The sequence below is a fragment of the Procambarus clarkii genome, chromosome 19, assembly GCF_040958095.1.
Source record: "Procambarus clarkii isolate CNS0578487 chromosome 19, FALCON_Pclarkii_2.0, whole genome shotgun sequence".
NCBI classification, from domain to species: domain Eukaryota; kingdom Metazoa; phylum Arthropoda; class Malacostraca; order Decapoda; family Cambaridae; genus Procambarus; species Procambarus clarkii.
In genome coordinates this window covers 21,810,929-21,827,336 of record NC_091168.1, presented here as the reverse complement: position 1 = coordinate 21,827,336, position 16,408 = coordinate 21,810,929, and the positions used below count along the sequence as shown (strand labels likewise).

The 16,408-nt window shown below is 44.7% G+C and overlaps 3 protein-coding genes across 3 annotated transcripts; all 3 read right to left on the bottom strand.

The window, feature by feature from the left end:
- Positions 1-1,963: 1,963 nt before the first annotated feature.
- On the bottom strand, positions 1,964-3,027 carry LOC138349854 (cuticle protein 16.8-like). The gene is made up of 3 exons (XM_069327552.1): positions 2,922-3,027; positions 2,414-2,541; positions 1,964-2,277 (listed from the first exon to the last, which is right to left on the bottom strand). Exons 1-3 carry the CDS (start codon positions 2,931-2,933, stop codon positions 2,112-2,114), a joined length of 306 nt encoding a protein of 101 aa, XP_069183653.1. The 5' UTR covers positions 2,934-3,027; the 3' UTR covers positions 1,964-2,111.
- Positions 3,028-6,462: 3,435 nt separating this feature from the next.
- LOC123757722 (cuticle protein 16.8) lies at positions 6,463-7,700 on the bottom strand. Its single transcript, XM_045741568.2, has 3 exons — positions 7,567-7,700; positions 7,079-7,206; positions 6,463-6,945 (listed from the first exon to the last, which is right to left on the bottom strand). The coding sequence occupies exons 1-3, from the start codon at positions 7,576-7,578 to the stop codon at positions 6,780-6,782; spliced, it is 306 nt and encodes a 101-aa protein (XP_045597524.1). The 5' UTR covers positions 7,579-7,700; the 3' UTR covers positions 6,463-6,779.
- Positions 7,701-10,970: 3,270 nt separating this feature from the next.
- LOC123757721 (uncharacterized) lies at positions 10,971-13,249 on the bottom strand. Its single transcript, XM_045741567.2, has 3 exons — positions 13,177-13,249; positions 11,935-12,056; positions 10,971-11,505 (listed from the first exon to the last, which is right to left on the bottom strand). The coding sequence occupies exons 1-3, from the start codon at positions 13,186-13,188 to the stop codon at positions 11,343-11,345; spliced, it is 297 nt and encodes a 98-aa protein (XP_045597523.1). The 5' UTR covers positions 13,189-13,249; the 3' UTR covers positions 10,971-11,342.
- Positions 13,250-16,408: the final 3,159 nt, after the last annotated feature.

Sequence of the window (16,408 nt, the reverse complement as noted above, 5' to 3'; positions counted from 1 at the left end):
GCTAGTCTCACACAACTTATTGGAGGAGAAAGGTGATGACAGTTGGAGACAGGAGAGAAGGAGAGAAGGGGGGTAGGGTCAGAGAGAGAGAGATGAGACAGAAGGGGGGAGTGGTAATGAGGCGGGGGTTGGGAAAGGTGTGGGATTGGGGGGGGGGGGAGAGACCCGGACACAGCCGGGTTTCCTTGCTAGTAACAATAGGAGAACACTTCACACATATCAACACATATTCCATAATGTAAGTGGGAAAGCTCAGATCACTAATGTTTTGCTGGGTTTAAAGGTTATTATTACTAGAATTATTGTTTATTCTGTCATGAGCAGCACATACAGTTCCCTCTTCCCTCCCCTCTCCCTTCCCTCTCCCTCCCTTCTCCCCTCCTCTCTCCCTCCTATCTCTCATCTTCACATCTCCTCCCATTTCATGTCGAGTTGAGTTAAAGTTTCGCCAGAAAAGGTGAAATTATATTAAAATTTACAGCTACTTGGAATTAATTCACGTCAGGAGAAATCGCGCCATAATTGACTAAATTAAGTCACGTTAGAGGAGTTGAAGGTTACTCAGGTGCAGCCACGTTCAGCCTGGTCCTATCAGATCGAGCGAGGTGCAATCAGGTTAAGCCAGGTGAGTTTCCTCACTTGACACTGCTGCTGCTGCTAGAGTTTACCTGTTTTACACGTCATGGCAAAGTATCTGATTTTTTTCCCACTAGGGGAACTTTCAACCCCGGCCAGACCACACTTGCCTTCGACACGCAAGTCATCTTTCTCATAAATTGTGTTATTGTTATACATGCACATGTGTACTTACCTAATTGTATTTACATAATTGTGCTTGCGGGGGTTGAGCTCTGGCTCTTTGGTCCCGCCTCTCAACGGTGAATCAACTAATGTACAGGTTCCTGAGCCTACTGGGCTCTATCATATCTACACTTGAAGCTGTGTATGGAGTCAGCCTCCACCACATCACTGCCTAATGCATTCCATTTGTCTACTAATCTGACACTGAAAAAATTCTTTCTAACGTCTCTATGGCTCATTTGGGTACTCAATTTCCACCTGTGCCCCCTAGTGTGTGTGCCCCTTGTGGTAAATAGCCTGTCTTTATCTACCCTATCAATTCCTCTGAGAATCTTGTATGTGGTGATCATATCCCCTCTAACTCTTTTTGTCTCCCAGTGACGTGAGGTTTAATTCCCGTAGTCTCTCCTCGTAGCTCATACCGCTCAGTTCGGGCACTAGTCTGGTGGCAAACCTTTGAACCTTTTCCAGTTTAGTCTTATGCTTGACTAGATATGGACTCCATGCTGGAGCCGCATACTCCAGGATTGGTCTGACATATGTGGTATACAAAACTCTGAAAGATTCCTTACACAAGTTTCTAAAGGCCGTTCTTATGTTAGCCAACCTGGCATGTGTTGCTGATGTTATCCTCTTGAGATGAACTTCAGGGGACAAATCTGGCGTGATATCAACCTCCAGGTCTTTCTCTCTCTTAGACTCTTGAAGTATTTCATCTCCCAAATGATACCTTGTATCTGGTCTCCTGCTCCCCCTAAGTAACATGGTGTTCCGCACTTAAGCCAGCACTAAGGATACTAAACAATGCCTCTTCAATAATTCCAGTAGCGGGTGACATGACAATTAAAAGCAGCACCAACATGACCTCTTCACACAGCGCCACTCGCAAGCAGCGTGACGAAGGACTCAGTAGACTCAAGCAGCAGCAGCAAAGATATTCTCTTCAATCCCGAGCTATCCCATCAACTTTTGCATCATTTGCAATTATTGACAACTTAGATGACCGTTCATTAGATTGGTCGTTCATTCTAATAGGTCGTGCATAAAAAGTTGTTTAGTCAGAATAATTGTATATTGGTGTACGTTAGTAATTGTTCCGGAGACTGAAGTTCCTTCTCAGCCTCATTATATTATTGGGTTGCCAAAAAGACGATGGTTTGCTTTGATTACAAAATATTTATTTAATATAAGTTAATAATAAATAAACAATATTTTAACATTATTGAAGGATGACAAAGATTTAGAGAATATTATATAGCAAGAAGATTCTGTGTCATGAGGACCTTGCTGGGGTCAGTAAGGTCAGGAAGTTATTTCCTGTCATCGAACTCCTCGGAGGACCTGAAGGATCCCTGAGCGCCGTTGGCAGCGACGCCGTCAGCAGTAGCGGGAACGGCGTTGGATTCCAGGACGCGGTAACCGTCTTCGTCAGCGATGTACTTGACGAAGTATTCCACGCCTTCAGGAGACGTCCAGCTGAAACATTTCAAATTATTAGTGTGGTAACTATTTAGGTTTATTCCTCCTAATAAGTCTTAAACTTCCCAAATTGATATACGATGTTTATTTAGATCAATTTTGTCTTACAGGAAACATTCTTAAGTGGACGTACCTGTAGGTGCCGGTGAAGGTGGTGTCGTCGTCGAGGTCCTGGTCGTGGTGGATGTCGTCGAGGTCGAGGTCAAGGACGGTATCTGGGCGGGCGGCGACCAGGGCGGCCAGACCCAGGAGGACGAGCACCTGACGGAGGGAGAGATCGAGGTGATACTCAGGAGAACGATAACGAGTGAGAGAGATTATGATAACAGGTGAGAAGTACTGTACTTGAGAGTGATGAGAATGTCAAGGGGATATATTGCCTTAAGCCACCTAAAATTATTGTACAACAATGTAATTGTTATATTACAATAAACCGGATGAACTATGCCCAATTATACCATTATTTAGAGCGGAGGAATTACGTCAATATAAGACCTAAACCAACATCTATATTACGGAGAGCGTGAAGGGCGCTCAACGCCCCTATATTTGTTAGGACAGACCCCATACATGTGTCCCCTAGCCAGCCAGGCCTCCCCACCCGGCCCCCATGGTAGAGAGAGAGAGAGAGAGAGACTTACTATGGCGTTCATGGTGATGGTGGAGGGAGTGATGGTGGACGTGGGGGCCTCTCAGGCTATATACCAGCTGGTCAAGCCACGCCCTCCCGCGGGTCATCAATGTTCTCACAGTTACCGGAGATGGTGTCGTCAATACTATGATGACCTTTGTAAAGTCTGTCTAAAAAGAAACTATGAAAGGCGATTTTTTTTACGGATTTGCTTTAAGTTTTTTTCCCAAATCATTTGAATATAACTGAATGAGAAAGGTGTTAAAAACATTTAATTCAGTGTGAGATATCATTCATGTGAACTCTCTTGGTAATTCATGTTATAAAGGTCCAAATTGCACCATCAGTAAGTTAGACCAGCAGAAGTTAGGCAAGAGGTCAAGGGTTACCAACTAAGCAAGAAAACCCTTTTTTTTACTGCAATGTTGCTAAAACTCTTGGCACACTCACAGTCCATTTGTGCCACAGGTGTCCCAACAGTACACGCTACCTCCTTCTTCTCCAGCACCTGCTACTGCTGCTGCTACTATTGTGTTACTGCTGATATTAGTGCTTCTAGTATTGCTGCTACTACTACTACTGCCACTGCTACTGCTACTGTTGCTGATGCTACTACTACTACTATTATTACTACAACTACTACTACTACTACTACTACTACTACTACTACTACTACTACTACTACTACTACTACTACTACTACTACTACTACTACTACTACTACTACTACATTTCTAGTACGCATACTTAGCAAGTTACTCGAATCATGGACTAAAAAGTTTAAGCTTTAACGGTTGCGTGTACAATCAAATAGATGGAATCGCTGCGGGTTCCGACCCCTGGTACCTTATCTGGTCATTTTTACATGGCTACTGCTGAACAAAGTCCCTGTTGACATGGTCCTAAAAACCTGACGCCTGCTTTAGGTATCTTGACGACATATTCTTGCAGGTGCTTGATCCTGAGCACTTGCTATAGCTTAAGGATGCTTGCGATAGACGTTGCGTGTGTGAAGTCTCACTTACGAGATGGAGTAAGTTGCCTTTCCTGGATATCACAGTGTTAGAAAGGAATGGTGGGTTTCATGCTGAAGTCTATACTAAAGAAACCATCATGAATATGCCTTAATGCCCGGTAGTATTACCATGGAAGATGCAAGCGGAGTGTTGTCAATGCTTAAGCCAACTGCTCCCTCACATACAGCTTCTGTTGGAAGCAGGCTGACGTGGAACATAAGAATATCAAGGTAACTGAAGAAGGCCTATTGGCCCATACGAGGCAGCTCCTATTTATATCCACCCAATCTCGTTCATATAAGAATATATGCCTAACCTACGCTTGAAACAATCAAGGGATCCTACTTCTGTTACGCAGTAATTGGTTCCACAAGTCAACAACTTTGTCACCAAACCAGTATTTTCCCAGGTCTTTCCTAAATCTAAACTTATTCAATTAATACCCATTGTTATACCCATAACCTCGGTAGAATAAGGCAGGTCCTGATTAATAATGGATACTCTAACTAATATGTCGGAGAGAGCATGAAATGGAAAGTAAGCCGTCATAGATGAAAAGGCCAAAAATAAGGCATCTGACCCTCATATTAAAACATTCTGGGAACTTCCTTTCCACGTCTCACAGAACGGAAGAGTTCTGAAAGACATTATGATTGACACGTGACCACTACCGATACCGTCCAAAAGACAGAGTAAGCAATACGCTACAAGAGCAAGATGATCGACAATTAACTCGTTCAAGAAACACTCTCCCAACATCAAGGGAAACGCCTTGAAAGAGATGAATGTCGTCTATGGCTTCACATGCCCACTTGGGGGGGACTGTCAGCCCCAAAGATCTCAATATATAGGCAAGACAACAGCATCCCTTTCAAGGCGCCTGACAATGCACAAAAGAGCAAGAATCCAACACATCGAGGAGCACTTAGATGAGTCTCTACGCTCATCCAGATCATCACCAGAAACATCCGTACACACAACACTGAAATCATTGACAGATACACCGACAATGGAAGATTATTGACACCGAGGAATGACTGTACGTCAAACCACCTCTGTCAACTGTCAATAACCAGCTGTGACACTCCGTCAAGTTCTTCCATCTTCAGGACCGAGAGATCTTGCTCTGGTCTTTCTTGTGATATATATTTTGATGCTTTTACTGGTGTATTTCTTTCGTGTTGAGTGATATTGTTATTTGGTAGAGCTGTGATCCCTTCACCAGAGGCGGTGTATGGGGGGCGGCGGTGGTGCCCCTGTGTTTGTGTTCATCTTCTTCCTTCTTTACTTTATAATTACAGGTGTTGGCTGTATAGCTTTCCTTTGATTATGTTTCATTTTTATACGTTTCATTGTGTATATGTTTCATTTTTTATGTTTCATTTTTCATGTTTCATTTTGTATGTGTTCCGTTTGTATGTTTCACTTGTTTAAATTTAATTTGCATATAATTTCCATGTAATATTGAAGTTGAGATGACACTGGTGGTGTCATCTGGATTAACATAGGTTATCTTGTGTTGATTTCCAGGTTTGGCGTCCCCGCGGCCCGGTCCTCGGCCAGGCCTCCTTTTTGTTACATCCCCCCCCCCCTCAGGCAGCAGCCCGTAGCAGCTGTCTAACTCCCAGGTACCTCTTTACTGCTAGGTAACAGGGGCATCAGGGTGAAAGAAACATTTTGCCCATTTGTCTCCGCCTCCACCGGGGATCCGGAACCCGGAACCTCAGGACTACGAATCCGAAGCGCTGTCCACTCAGCAGTCAGGCGCATGTTGTCAATACCAACAGGCTTGCTGGTATTGTATCCAGTATGTGGCTGAGCTATTTGGGCAGAATGTGACGTGTCCTGGTTTAATGTTGTGTATAAGTTCTTTTGCATAGAAACCCCATGGCACCTTTAGTTCTATGGTTTTGTTATAATCCCTAAACATTCCTGGGAGCTGTGAGGTTTGTTATATAATTTGTATATCGGTAGTTCAAAATTGTCTGAAAACGTTCTTCGTACTTGAAGGCATTTGATTGCATATATTTTTTTGTATTTGTACATATCTTTGTACAATAATAAGGATAACAGAAACTTGTACTAACGGGGGGCATCGAACGCCAACCCAACGAGAAGCCTGGGTTACGTTCTAACCTCCTCCAATCCATGTGTTTGCATGCATTGGAAAATTGAAAGTAACATTTTGTGTAAACTATAATTGTCTCCCATGGTGATCTGAGCCCAGGTTTGGTAAAGCCATGTGTGTGTGTGTGTGTGTGTGTGTGTGTGTGTGTGTGTGTGTGTGTGTGTGTGTGTGTGTGTGTGTGTGTGTGTGTGTGTGTGTGTTTTATTTGATGTAACCGCTCGTGTGCTATCTTTATTGGATAATTGTGTTAAGGTCTTGGTTGTGTCCTCTTTATTGCCGGTGAAATCCAGCCATGAGATATCTTATTGCTCTATTTCACTATTCTACATTTAATTTATTAACAATTTATCTATTTCTCTATCCAATTCTAGATGTACTTTATTAGGTAAGAAGGCTATAGAGATGTATTCTATTTGAATAGTTTATTCGTCTTAAGTTTAAAATAAATCATTTAAAGAATTCTTTAAACAGTTGGAAAGGATTGAGAAAATATGGGGAAGGGGAAAAGCCCTGCTTGTGGTCGTATTGACTTAGCAGGCTGCAATGGGATGGTGTTGGGGGTGAGGAGTTGGGGTGAGGGGTTGAGGGCACCTGCTGAGGGGTTCCATGAAGAGCGCCCATCAGTCCTAACCCAGGTATCGTCAGCGTCAGACAATCGAGATGGTTCTTGAACCTTGCGAGAGCGGGCTACTGCTCGTCTACTCCACACTATGGTCACTATCATTTATTTCCTGTCATCGAACTCCTCGGAGGAGCTGAAGGATCCCTGAGCGCCGTTGGCAGCGACGCCGTCAGCAGTGGCGGGAACGGCGTTGGACTCCAGGACGCGGTACCCGTCTTCGTCAGCGATGTACTTGACGAAGTGTTCCACGCCTTCAGGGGACGTCCACCTGGAACAAACCACCAATAAACAGATAGATTATTTTTGTTCTTAAATCTCTGCCATCGTTATCTTTGTTGAATTGCAATTTTACCATATTTGACAAATACAATATTTGTTTAAGACTCGACAGTTGGACGTACCTGTAGGTGCCGGTGAAGGTGGTGTCGTCGTCGAGGTCCTGGTCGTGGTGGATGTCGTCGAGGTCGAGGTCAAGGACGGTATCTGGGCGGGCGGCGACCAGGGCGGCCAGACCCAGGAGGACGAGCACCTGACGGAGGGAGAGATCGAGGTAATACTCAGGAGAACGATAACGAGTGAGAGAGATTATGATAACAGGTGAGAAGTACTGTACTTGAGAGTGATGAGAATGTCAAGGGGATATATTGCCTTAAGCCACCTAAAATTATTGTACAACAATGTAATTGTTATATTACAATAAACCGGATGAACTATGCCCAATTATACCATTATTTAGAGCGGAGGAATTACGTCAATATAAGACCGACACCAACATCTATATTACGGAGAGCGTGAAGGGCGCTCAACGCCCCTATATTTGTTAGGACAGACCCCATACATGTTTCCCCTAGCCAGCCCCCATGGTAGAGAGAGAGAGAGAGAGACTTACTATGGCGTTCATGGTGATGGTGGAGGGAGTGATGGTGGACGTGGGGGCCTCTCAGGCTATATACCAGCTGGCCAAGCCACGCCCTCCCGCGGGTCATCAATGTTCTCACGGCTACCGGAGATGGTGTCGTCAATACTATGATGACCTTTTTAAAGTCTGCCTTATTGGCGAAACACTTCGTGCTCCAGATATGTATCATATATGTATAATATATATATCTGATTGGTGTTAGTGATCACGTTGGAAGAGGAAGGAAAATACAATATAACAAAAACTGCAAAAACAAACACAATATTAAAAATCATTTAGAATAATCAAATTTGTAAATTAATGAAAGAGGTTTGTGTAATGCACAAGAGGTAGCCAGCGCAGCTGAGCTTGAGCAGCGGGTCGAGGTTATCACCTCCCAGGTAATGTAACACTGCGGCTTTTTCTCCAATCGTCTTAAATATCGTGTTGAAACCAGCACCCGCCCCTGTTACAGGCACCCACACAACCACCACCCGCCCCTGTTACAAGCGCCCCACACAACCACCACCCGCCCCTGTTATAGGCACCCACACAACCACCACCCGCCCCTGTTACAGGCACCCACACAACCACCACCCGCCCCTGTTACAAGCGCCCCACACAACCACCACCCGCCCCTGTTACAGGCACCCACACAACCACCACCCGCCCCTGTTACAAGCGCCCCACACAACCACCATCCGCCCCTGTTACAAGCGCCCCACACAACCACCACCCGCCCCTGTTACAGGCACCCTGCGCAGCCATCACCCGCCCCTGTTACAGGCATAATTCAGGGACACACTGACTTCTAATATTACTTCTACAGCTGCCACTTCGACTGTAACAACAGCGATTAATTCCACAATTACCTCTCCTGCAACTGCTCTCGCTGCTGTACCCGCCGCTTCTACATCAGCTTATCCAGCTGAAAACGCAACTGACTCCAAAATTTTCTGTTCTATCAAAAACCCTTTGATATAGTACTGCACAGTAGACTGGTAGTCTAACTTCAGAGGCAGACGGGAGTAAGCAGAAAAGCCCTATCTTGAGTAAGGAACTACCTAACAGGAAGGAGCCAGAGAGTAACGGTAAGGGGTAACATGTCGCACTGGCGAACAGTAACGAGTGGAGTACCTTAGGGATCAGTGCTGGGCCCAGTTCTATTTTTAATATACGTAACCGACATGTCTACAGGAGTCGAGTCCTATATGTCGATATTTGCGGATGACGCGAACGGAGAGAATAGATATTATGTAGGAAATCCTCATGTGACAGATGAGGATTGTAGGATCCTCCAAGAGGACTTGAACAAGTTGCAGAGATGATCAGAAAAAATGATTAGTGGAGTTCAACACGAGCAAATGTAAAGTTATGGAAATGGGATTAGGTGATAGGAGACCAAAGGAATAGTACACAATGAAGGGGAACTACCTACCTGTGGCGACTCGAGAAAGAGACCTGGCAGTGGACGTAACACCTAATCTAACTCCTGAGGCACATATAAATAGGATAACGACAGCAGCGTACTCTACACTGGCAAAAGGTATAGCATTATTCAGAAACCTAAGTAACTTTTCATTGCCTACGGGAGACTAGTCTTAGAATATGCCGCGCTATCATGGAGCCCCCACCGGAAAAAACACATAAGGAAACTGGAAAGGGTTCAGAAGTTTGCGAGGAGGATCATCCCAGAGTTACGAGGGATGGGAGGGTGAAGAGCAACTAATGGAACTGAACCTGACGACACTAGACAAAAGGCGGGAGCGGGGAGATATGATAGGAACATATAAACTACTTATGGGGATTGACAGAATGGAAATAGACGAAATGTTCGACACTGAATGCCAGCAGAACAATGGGGGACATGTGTCGACTCATTTGAGATGGAAACAGATGAGTCATAGAGACGTTAGAAAGTTAGAAAAATGGATTGAAATAAAGGAGCACATCGTGGATCAAACTTTATTCATCGTTCTAAAAGTAGATATGACAAAGAATTAGAAAAGGAGTCATTGCTTTAATCAACCGACGGCTAGAAAGGCGGGATCCAAGAGTCAATGTTCGATCTTGCAGGCACAAATAGGAGAGTACATATAGGAATGCACACACACACATACAAACATGCATATTCCCAAGAAGCACCCCGAAGCCGCTGTCTAACTCCCAGGTACCTATATACTGCTAGGTGAACAGGTTCATCAGATGAAAGAAACTCGGTCCATTTGTTTCTGCCTCGGCCAAGAATCGAACATGGGTCCTTAGGACTACGACCCCCGAGCGCTGTCCACTCAGCAGCGAGGCCCCCTATATATGTGTGCGTGCATATGTGTTTTGTGTATCATCAAGGTATCAGTAAGTCTCGCAGTTCTCAAGTGCTCGCCCATCTATATGATAATTGGGTGGTGGAATACCACATAGAATGAGAGTACAAGTTTTCTGTACAGAGATAAGGAGGCCACATTCCTCAGCTCTAGTAGCAAAAGCATCGAGCAGAACTGACACTCTAGGCTCAGAGGCAGCCTGTAAACATATATCATCAGCATAACAAATGAGCGTGTCTTCATTATTAGTTGGAAGATCTTTAATAAGTTCATGCATTAGAAAGTTGAATAACAAGGAGCTGAGGACCCCTCCTTGTGGAGTTCCCAGTTCAAAGTGTTTACTCTCTGTGCTTTTAACACCATTAAACAAAACATATGCTGTTCGATTAGACAAATAGCCCTTTATCCATTTCAGTAATTTTCCTTGTATTCCTTGCTTAACAAGTCCTCCTGCTGTGCTCGTCTAAGCAGTGGCCGACCCCAACCCGTCCACAGGCTGTTGTTATTATTCTGAAAGAAAGACTCGACTGGATACAAGTTCGCTTTGTCGAAGTGCAGGTCACATCCTAAACGGTGCTTGCACTAGGCACTTTGCAAGGATTTATGTTTCAATACTAGATGGAACGGGATTGCATTTTGGAAGAATTGTCATTTGAACTTCACAAGGATTCAAATGGATTGGATTTTGGATTTTACAAAGCTTGGTATTTCAGTGTTAGAAGGACTGGGATTGGGTTTTCCAGAACTGTAATTTTCATTTCATACTGATTGTTTTTTGATGATTCTTGCATTTTGAAAGTATCTTTCTTCACTTCAGAGATGACAGAGAGCTATGAACCCAAATACTGCCTAGCCTTCGAGAAAGGCCAATGCTACCAAGACACTTTATTCCTTAGTCTCCAGCATCAGAAGAAATTACCTGAGGGTTAAGAAATGTAATCCCTAGGTGTAATCTAACAACGCTGATGACAGTACCAGCTGCCAACGGTGTCCCAGCAGCAAAGAACCTCCACTGCCAACCTTGCAGCCTCTGCCACCACTAGCAGGAAATAGCAAACACTATCAATTTTAATGTTTTGATTTTAATTTTCAGAATAATCCATAAATTACAATAAATAGAATTAAATTCAGAGAGAGAGAGAGAGAGAGAGAGAGAGAGAGAGAGAGAGAGAGAGAGAGAGAGAGAGAGAGAGAGAGAGAGAGAGAGAGAGAGAGAGAGAGAGAACAGAAAGTCTTTGGAGAAAGATTGAAAGGCGGGAACTAAGACAGTAGTCGCAGCCTCTCTTAGAAGTGACCAGGTTAACTCATCACAGTTGATGCCAGCAGGCAGCGTTCAGCTTCTCTAGTTAAGCGAAGCTGTTACTTAGCGTTCAGTTTCCTGGATAAGTGAAGCTGTCTGTGTCACTGAGTAATGTTGAGAGACAGGCGAATGTCAGTAGCTTATTAGTTCCTGTCGAACTCCTCGGAGGACACGAAGGATCCCTGAGCGCCATCAGCCTTGACGCCGTCAGCGGTGACGGGGACGGCGTTGGACTCCACGACGCGGTAACCGTCTTCGTCAGCGATGTACTTGACGAAGTATTCCACGCCTTCAGGAGACTTCCAGCTGGAAAGGAATATTCAGTTAAATGCTGGTTGCAACTATTAAAAATCAGAGCTGGAGAGAGAGAGAGAGAGAGAGAGAGAGAGAGAGAGAGAGAGAGAGAGAGAGAGAGAGAGAGAGAGAGAGAGAGAGAGAGAGAGAGAGAGAGAGAGAGAGAGAGAGAGAGAGAGACAGAGAGAGAGAGAGAGAGAGAGAGAGAGAGAGAGAGAGAGAGAGAGAGAGAGAGAGAGAGAGAGAGAGACAGAGACAGAGAGAGAGACAGAGACAGAGAGAGAGAGAGAGACAGAGAGAGAGAGAGAGACAGAGAGAGAGAGAGAGAGAGACAGAGAGAGACAGAGCGAGATACAAACATACATATATAGACAAGAACATTACTTTAAAATTTCATTCTTTAGGTCCAGGTGTCTTCAGGGATGTCGGTGTGAGTCCCACCTGTAGGAGCCGGTGACGGAGGTGTCGTCGGCGATGTCGAGGTCGTGGCGGATGTCGTCCAGGTCGAGGAGAGTGTCGGGTCGGGCGGCGACCAGAGCCACCACGCCCAGGAGCACCAATACCTGACGGAGGCGAAGATCACAGCAATCAGCCAAGAAACAGAAGAACAATGAAATATAAGATAACTTACTTTAAAGATAACAGGATTCAAGCTCAACTCACGGAAATATATCAGAAGTTTCTGTACATTCTTGTAATCCATAATGTAAACAATATATTACAGCCTAGAACTCATAAAGAAAATTAATAAAGTATTTATAACAAGTTAACTCTTTTAGCGAGACTCAAAAGTTGATGTAAAGTGCACAGAATGTCAGAAGAATTGATTTTGGCTATAATGATCTATCAAGGATTTTCCGTGTCAGGTTTCTACAGAGGGTCACTACTACCGCTCCCACCAGGAGGGCCACTACTTCACCTCCCTGCATTAGGGTCACAACCCCCACCACCCCACCAGGAGGGCCACAACCTCACCAGGAGGGCCACAGCTCCCACCACCCCACCAGGAGGGCCACCACCTCACCAGGAGGGCCACCACCCCTCTAGGAGGGCCACCACCCCACCAGGAGGGCCACCACCCCACCAGGAGGGCCACCACCACACCAGGAGGGCCACCACCCCACCAGGAGGGCCACCACCCCTCTAGGAGGGCCACCACCCCACCAGGAGGGCCACCACCCCACCAGGAGGGCCACCACCACACCAGGAGGGCCACCACCCCACCAGGAGGGCCACCACCACACCAGGAGGGCCACCACCACACCAGGAGGGCCACCACCACACTAGGAGGGCCACCACCCCATCAGGAGGGCCACCACCACACCAGGAGGGCCACCACCACACCAGGAGGGCCACCACCACACCAGGAGGGCCACCACCACACCAGGAGGGCCACCACCCCACCAGGAGGGCCACCACCCCACCAGGAGGGCCACCACCTCACCAGGAGGGCCACCACCCCACCAGGAGGACCACCACCCCACCAGGAGGGCCACCACCCCACCAGGAGGGCCACCACCCCACCAGGAGGGCCACCACCCCACCAGGAGGGCCACCACCCCACCAGGAGGGCCACCACCCCACCAGGAGGGCCACCACCCCACCAAGAGGGCCACCACCCCACCAGGAGGGCCACCACCCCACCAGGAGGGCCACCACCCCACCACGAGGGCCACTACTCACACCACACTTCATGACGGCTGATTGGGGGTCGGTGGTAGAGGAGCGTGTGATGGAGACGTGTGGTGGTCACCGGCTTTATACACCGTCTCCCTGAACCAGGGCAACAACTGCCAGGACCCCACAATCGCCAGAGACAATCCTCCCCTCCCGACACAACATGCTTGTATCACAACACACACACCAATGTCCGCAAACCACACACACACACACACACACGCACACCACCTCAACAGAAAGAAACATTTTACTCGGTGTTTTTTAAGTTCATAATACAAGTTTAAAGAACTGGAAAGCAATTGCCAGCAACTGCACCGTGTTATGACGAGGTGAATGTCATCTTGGGTTCATAATCGCCTGTGACTGTGCTTCTGACGAGGGGGGGAAATGACCTAGCTTACTCGACCTGCGGCCGCAGGAGCAAAAAAAAATTCCGTCATAAGTGCCCTGGCGTGGTCTTGAAGGGCGTGCCTGGCGCGTCCTCTGGCTCCAGCAGGAGGCAGAAACGTCTCGTCAGTCAAAATGGTAAAAGTCTCAAGGTTATGTACACACACACACACACACACGCCATAAAAGACGAGGCGTCTGCTTCAACATATGCAGAACCCGCATATGTTCACATGAGATAAATACATGTTGATAGTCATGTTTTTTTTTTTGTTTCAGTAACATATGTAGAGCAGACTCCTCGCCCAGGCGGGGCCTACATGTTTCTAAAGGTCATCTAAGCTGCAATTATTACATTCATATGATGAAATCACAAGCTCATATTTGTATAGTTACAAACGATGTTTTCAGTGTATACATATAATGCATGTATCTTTACTTTAAGAAAAAATGTATATATTCTTATCTGTCTGTCTGTTTGTCTGTTCAAAGTTGGTGGCCTATATAGTACATATATTTTTCTAGGATAAATATGAATGGGAATAGTTGTTTATCTGTCAGTCTATCTATCCAGAGATAAAGACCCTACATTTGGGGCTAGCTTCACGCAGTTCTTTCCAGTAATTGCTGTTGGGTGTGTTCCCAACATGGACAGGTTGGTATTGACAGTAAAAAAAAAATATTATTATTATTACTATTATTATTATTATTATTATTATTATTATTATTATTATTATTTTTATTATTATTATTGTTATTAACCTTATCAGAAACTCGATTCGCTGATCATACCAATATTTAACAAAAATCTATTTATTGTATTTAGCCTTTAAGCCCACTAAAACTTTGAAGATATGATATTTTCCTCTTATTTTTTTCAGACTTTGTGGATTGCGTATTGATGAAGCAAATATGTGTGAAGTGTTGGTGCAGTGTTGAGCTTGGTGATGGTGTAGGAGTGAGAGGTGGAGATGGAGGGAGAGCGAAGGAAGAGACATGGGAGGGAAGGGAAGGGAAGAGGTGAGTTTAAGGAAGTAGAATGGCAATAGGGAGAAAGAATGGGGGAGATGGTCAGGTGGGAGAGGGGAGAGAGTGAGGTAAGAGTGTAGAGAAGAAGGGGGAAATGAGGGGGAGGGAGGGAGGGCAGAAGAGAGCCGGTCAATATGCATCTCTGGTATTAACCTGCAGATGGCAAGGCGTCCATAACCCGACTCTGGGGGTTGTGTTACAACAACAACAACCTCTCGTCAAGCGCTAAGTGTATTCAATGGTGTACTTTTACACACTCATCGGTAAAATCAAAAGCCGTCTCAACGTGTCATCCGGATTCGACCCTGACGATCCAGTAGGGGGGGGCAACACCTGCCCCAAGAAGGTGAAGGGACGACGACGTTGAGAATGGTCCAGGACGGACCGAAACGTCATCGTCCCTTCACCTTCTAGTGTGTGGTCTGGTCAACATACTTTAGCCACGTTATTGTGACTCATCGCCTGCACCTGCCCCAAGTCAAAGCGTGAATTGCACAAGACAGCCGGAAGTTAATCCTTGGGCGAATCTTGACGGATATTATGTTTCACTGATTAATTAATTGAAAGAAAAGAAAAATCTGTGAGTTATTATTAATATCTTGGCCTTGTGATGAGTAGGGTTTATTAAAGAGGTTGAGAATACCCGGGGTTATGGGAGCCTGGGACAAGATTCACGAAAGCACTTACGCAAGCACTTACGAACGTGTACATCTTTCCTCAATCTTTGACGGCTTTGTTTTCATTTATTAAACAGTTTACAAACATAAAAACTACCCATTCAACTGTTGTTATTGTTATAAACAGCCTCCTGGTGCTTCGGAGCTCATTAACTGTTTAATAATTGGAAACAAAGCCGCGAAAGATTGAGCAAAGATGTACAGGTTCGTAAATGCTTTCGTGAATCTGGTCCCTGAGCCGTAAGAAGGATGAAAGTTATACCCCCCATCCAGTTCGGTGGAATCAATAAAGGTGATCCTAAATTTCTCAAAGAAATTTAAAAGTCAAAGTCTCGCGGTGAGAAAGAACTACTCTCTTTGGGATTAGATTTCGGTTCGGTGTGTGTAAAAAAAAAAAAAAAATAAACAAATAATTATCTGAGTTTCGAGCACATATGATATATGGCATATGTATGGCATATACATTAACACATTTTACTTTGAGAACTGGTACATACTTTAGTTCAACAAATGTTGTTAGTGCTGTCTTCTCTAACACACCAGGTCTCTGATGATCTCCACAGGAGACGAGAGAGGTATCAAATAATATATACAGAGGAAAATACTGCAGGGGCAAGGTTCCAAATTTGCACAGTAGAATAACAACACACTGGAGTGAACGATATCGAAGGAAATGCAGAAAAGAACCTGGGAAGAGTAGATTGTATTGATTGTGCCTATGGCACAATCAAGCATTTCTAGAATTACTTCGGTTTATAACTGTATTTTTGAATGAATTGACTGACTGTTGAATAATCGTCAAATTCCAAATTGTTTGATTAACATTGTACGTAGAGAGTGTTTTTGTCCTTTACTGATGTATAATTAAATGTCATTGTACTAGCTCTTATTTTGTAGTAAGTGAAGCTCTACTGACTCTGGACTTCTTGTTTGTGAGTTATAATTTGTGATGTTCTCTGTGTTTTAAATCTGATGATGAATAAGTTGATTATTCGAAACGTCATGATGATTTTAATTAAAAGTAAACATTTAGAAGATGTATGTCAGGTTAATTGTCATCCTTTAATCATATATATATATATATATATATATATATATATATATATATATATATATATATATATATATATATATATATATAT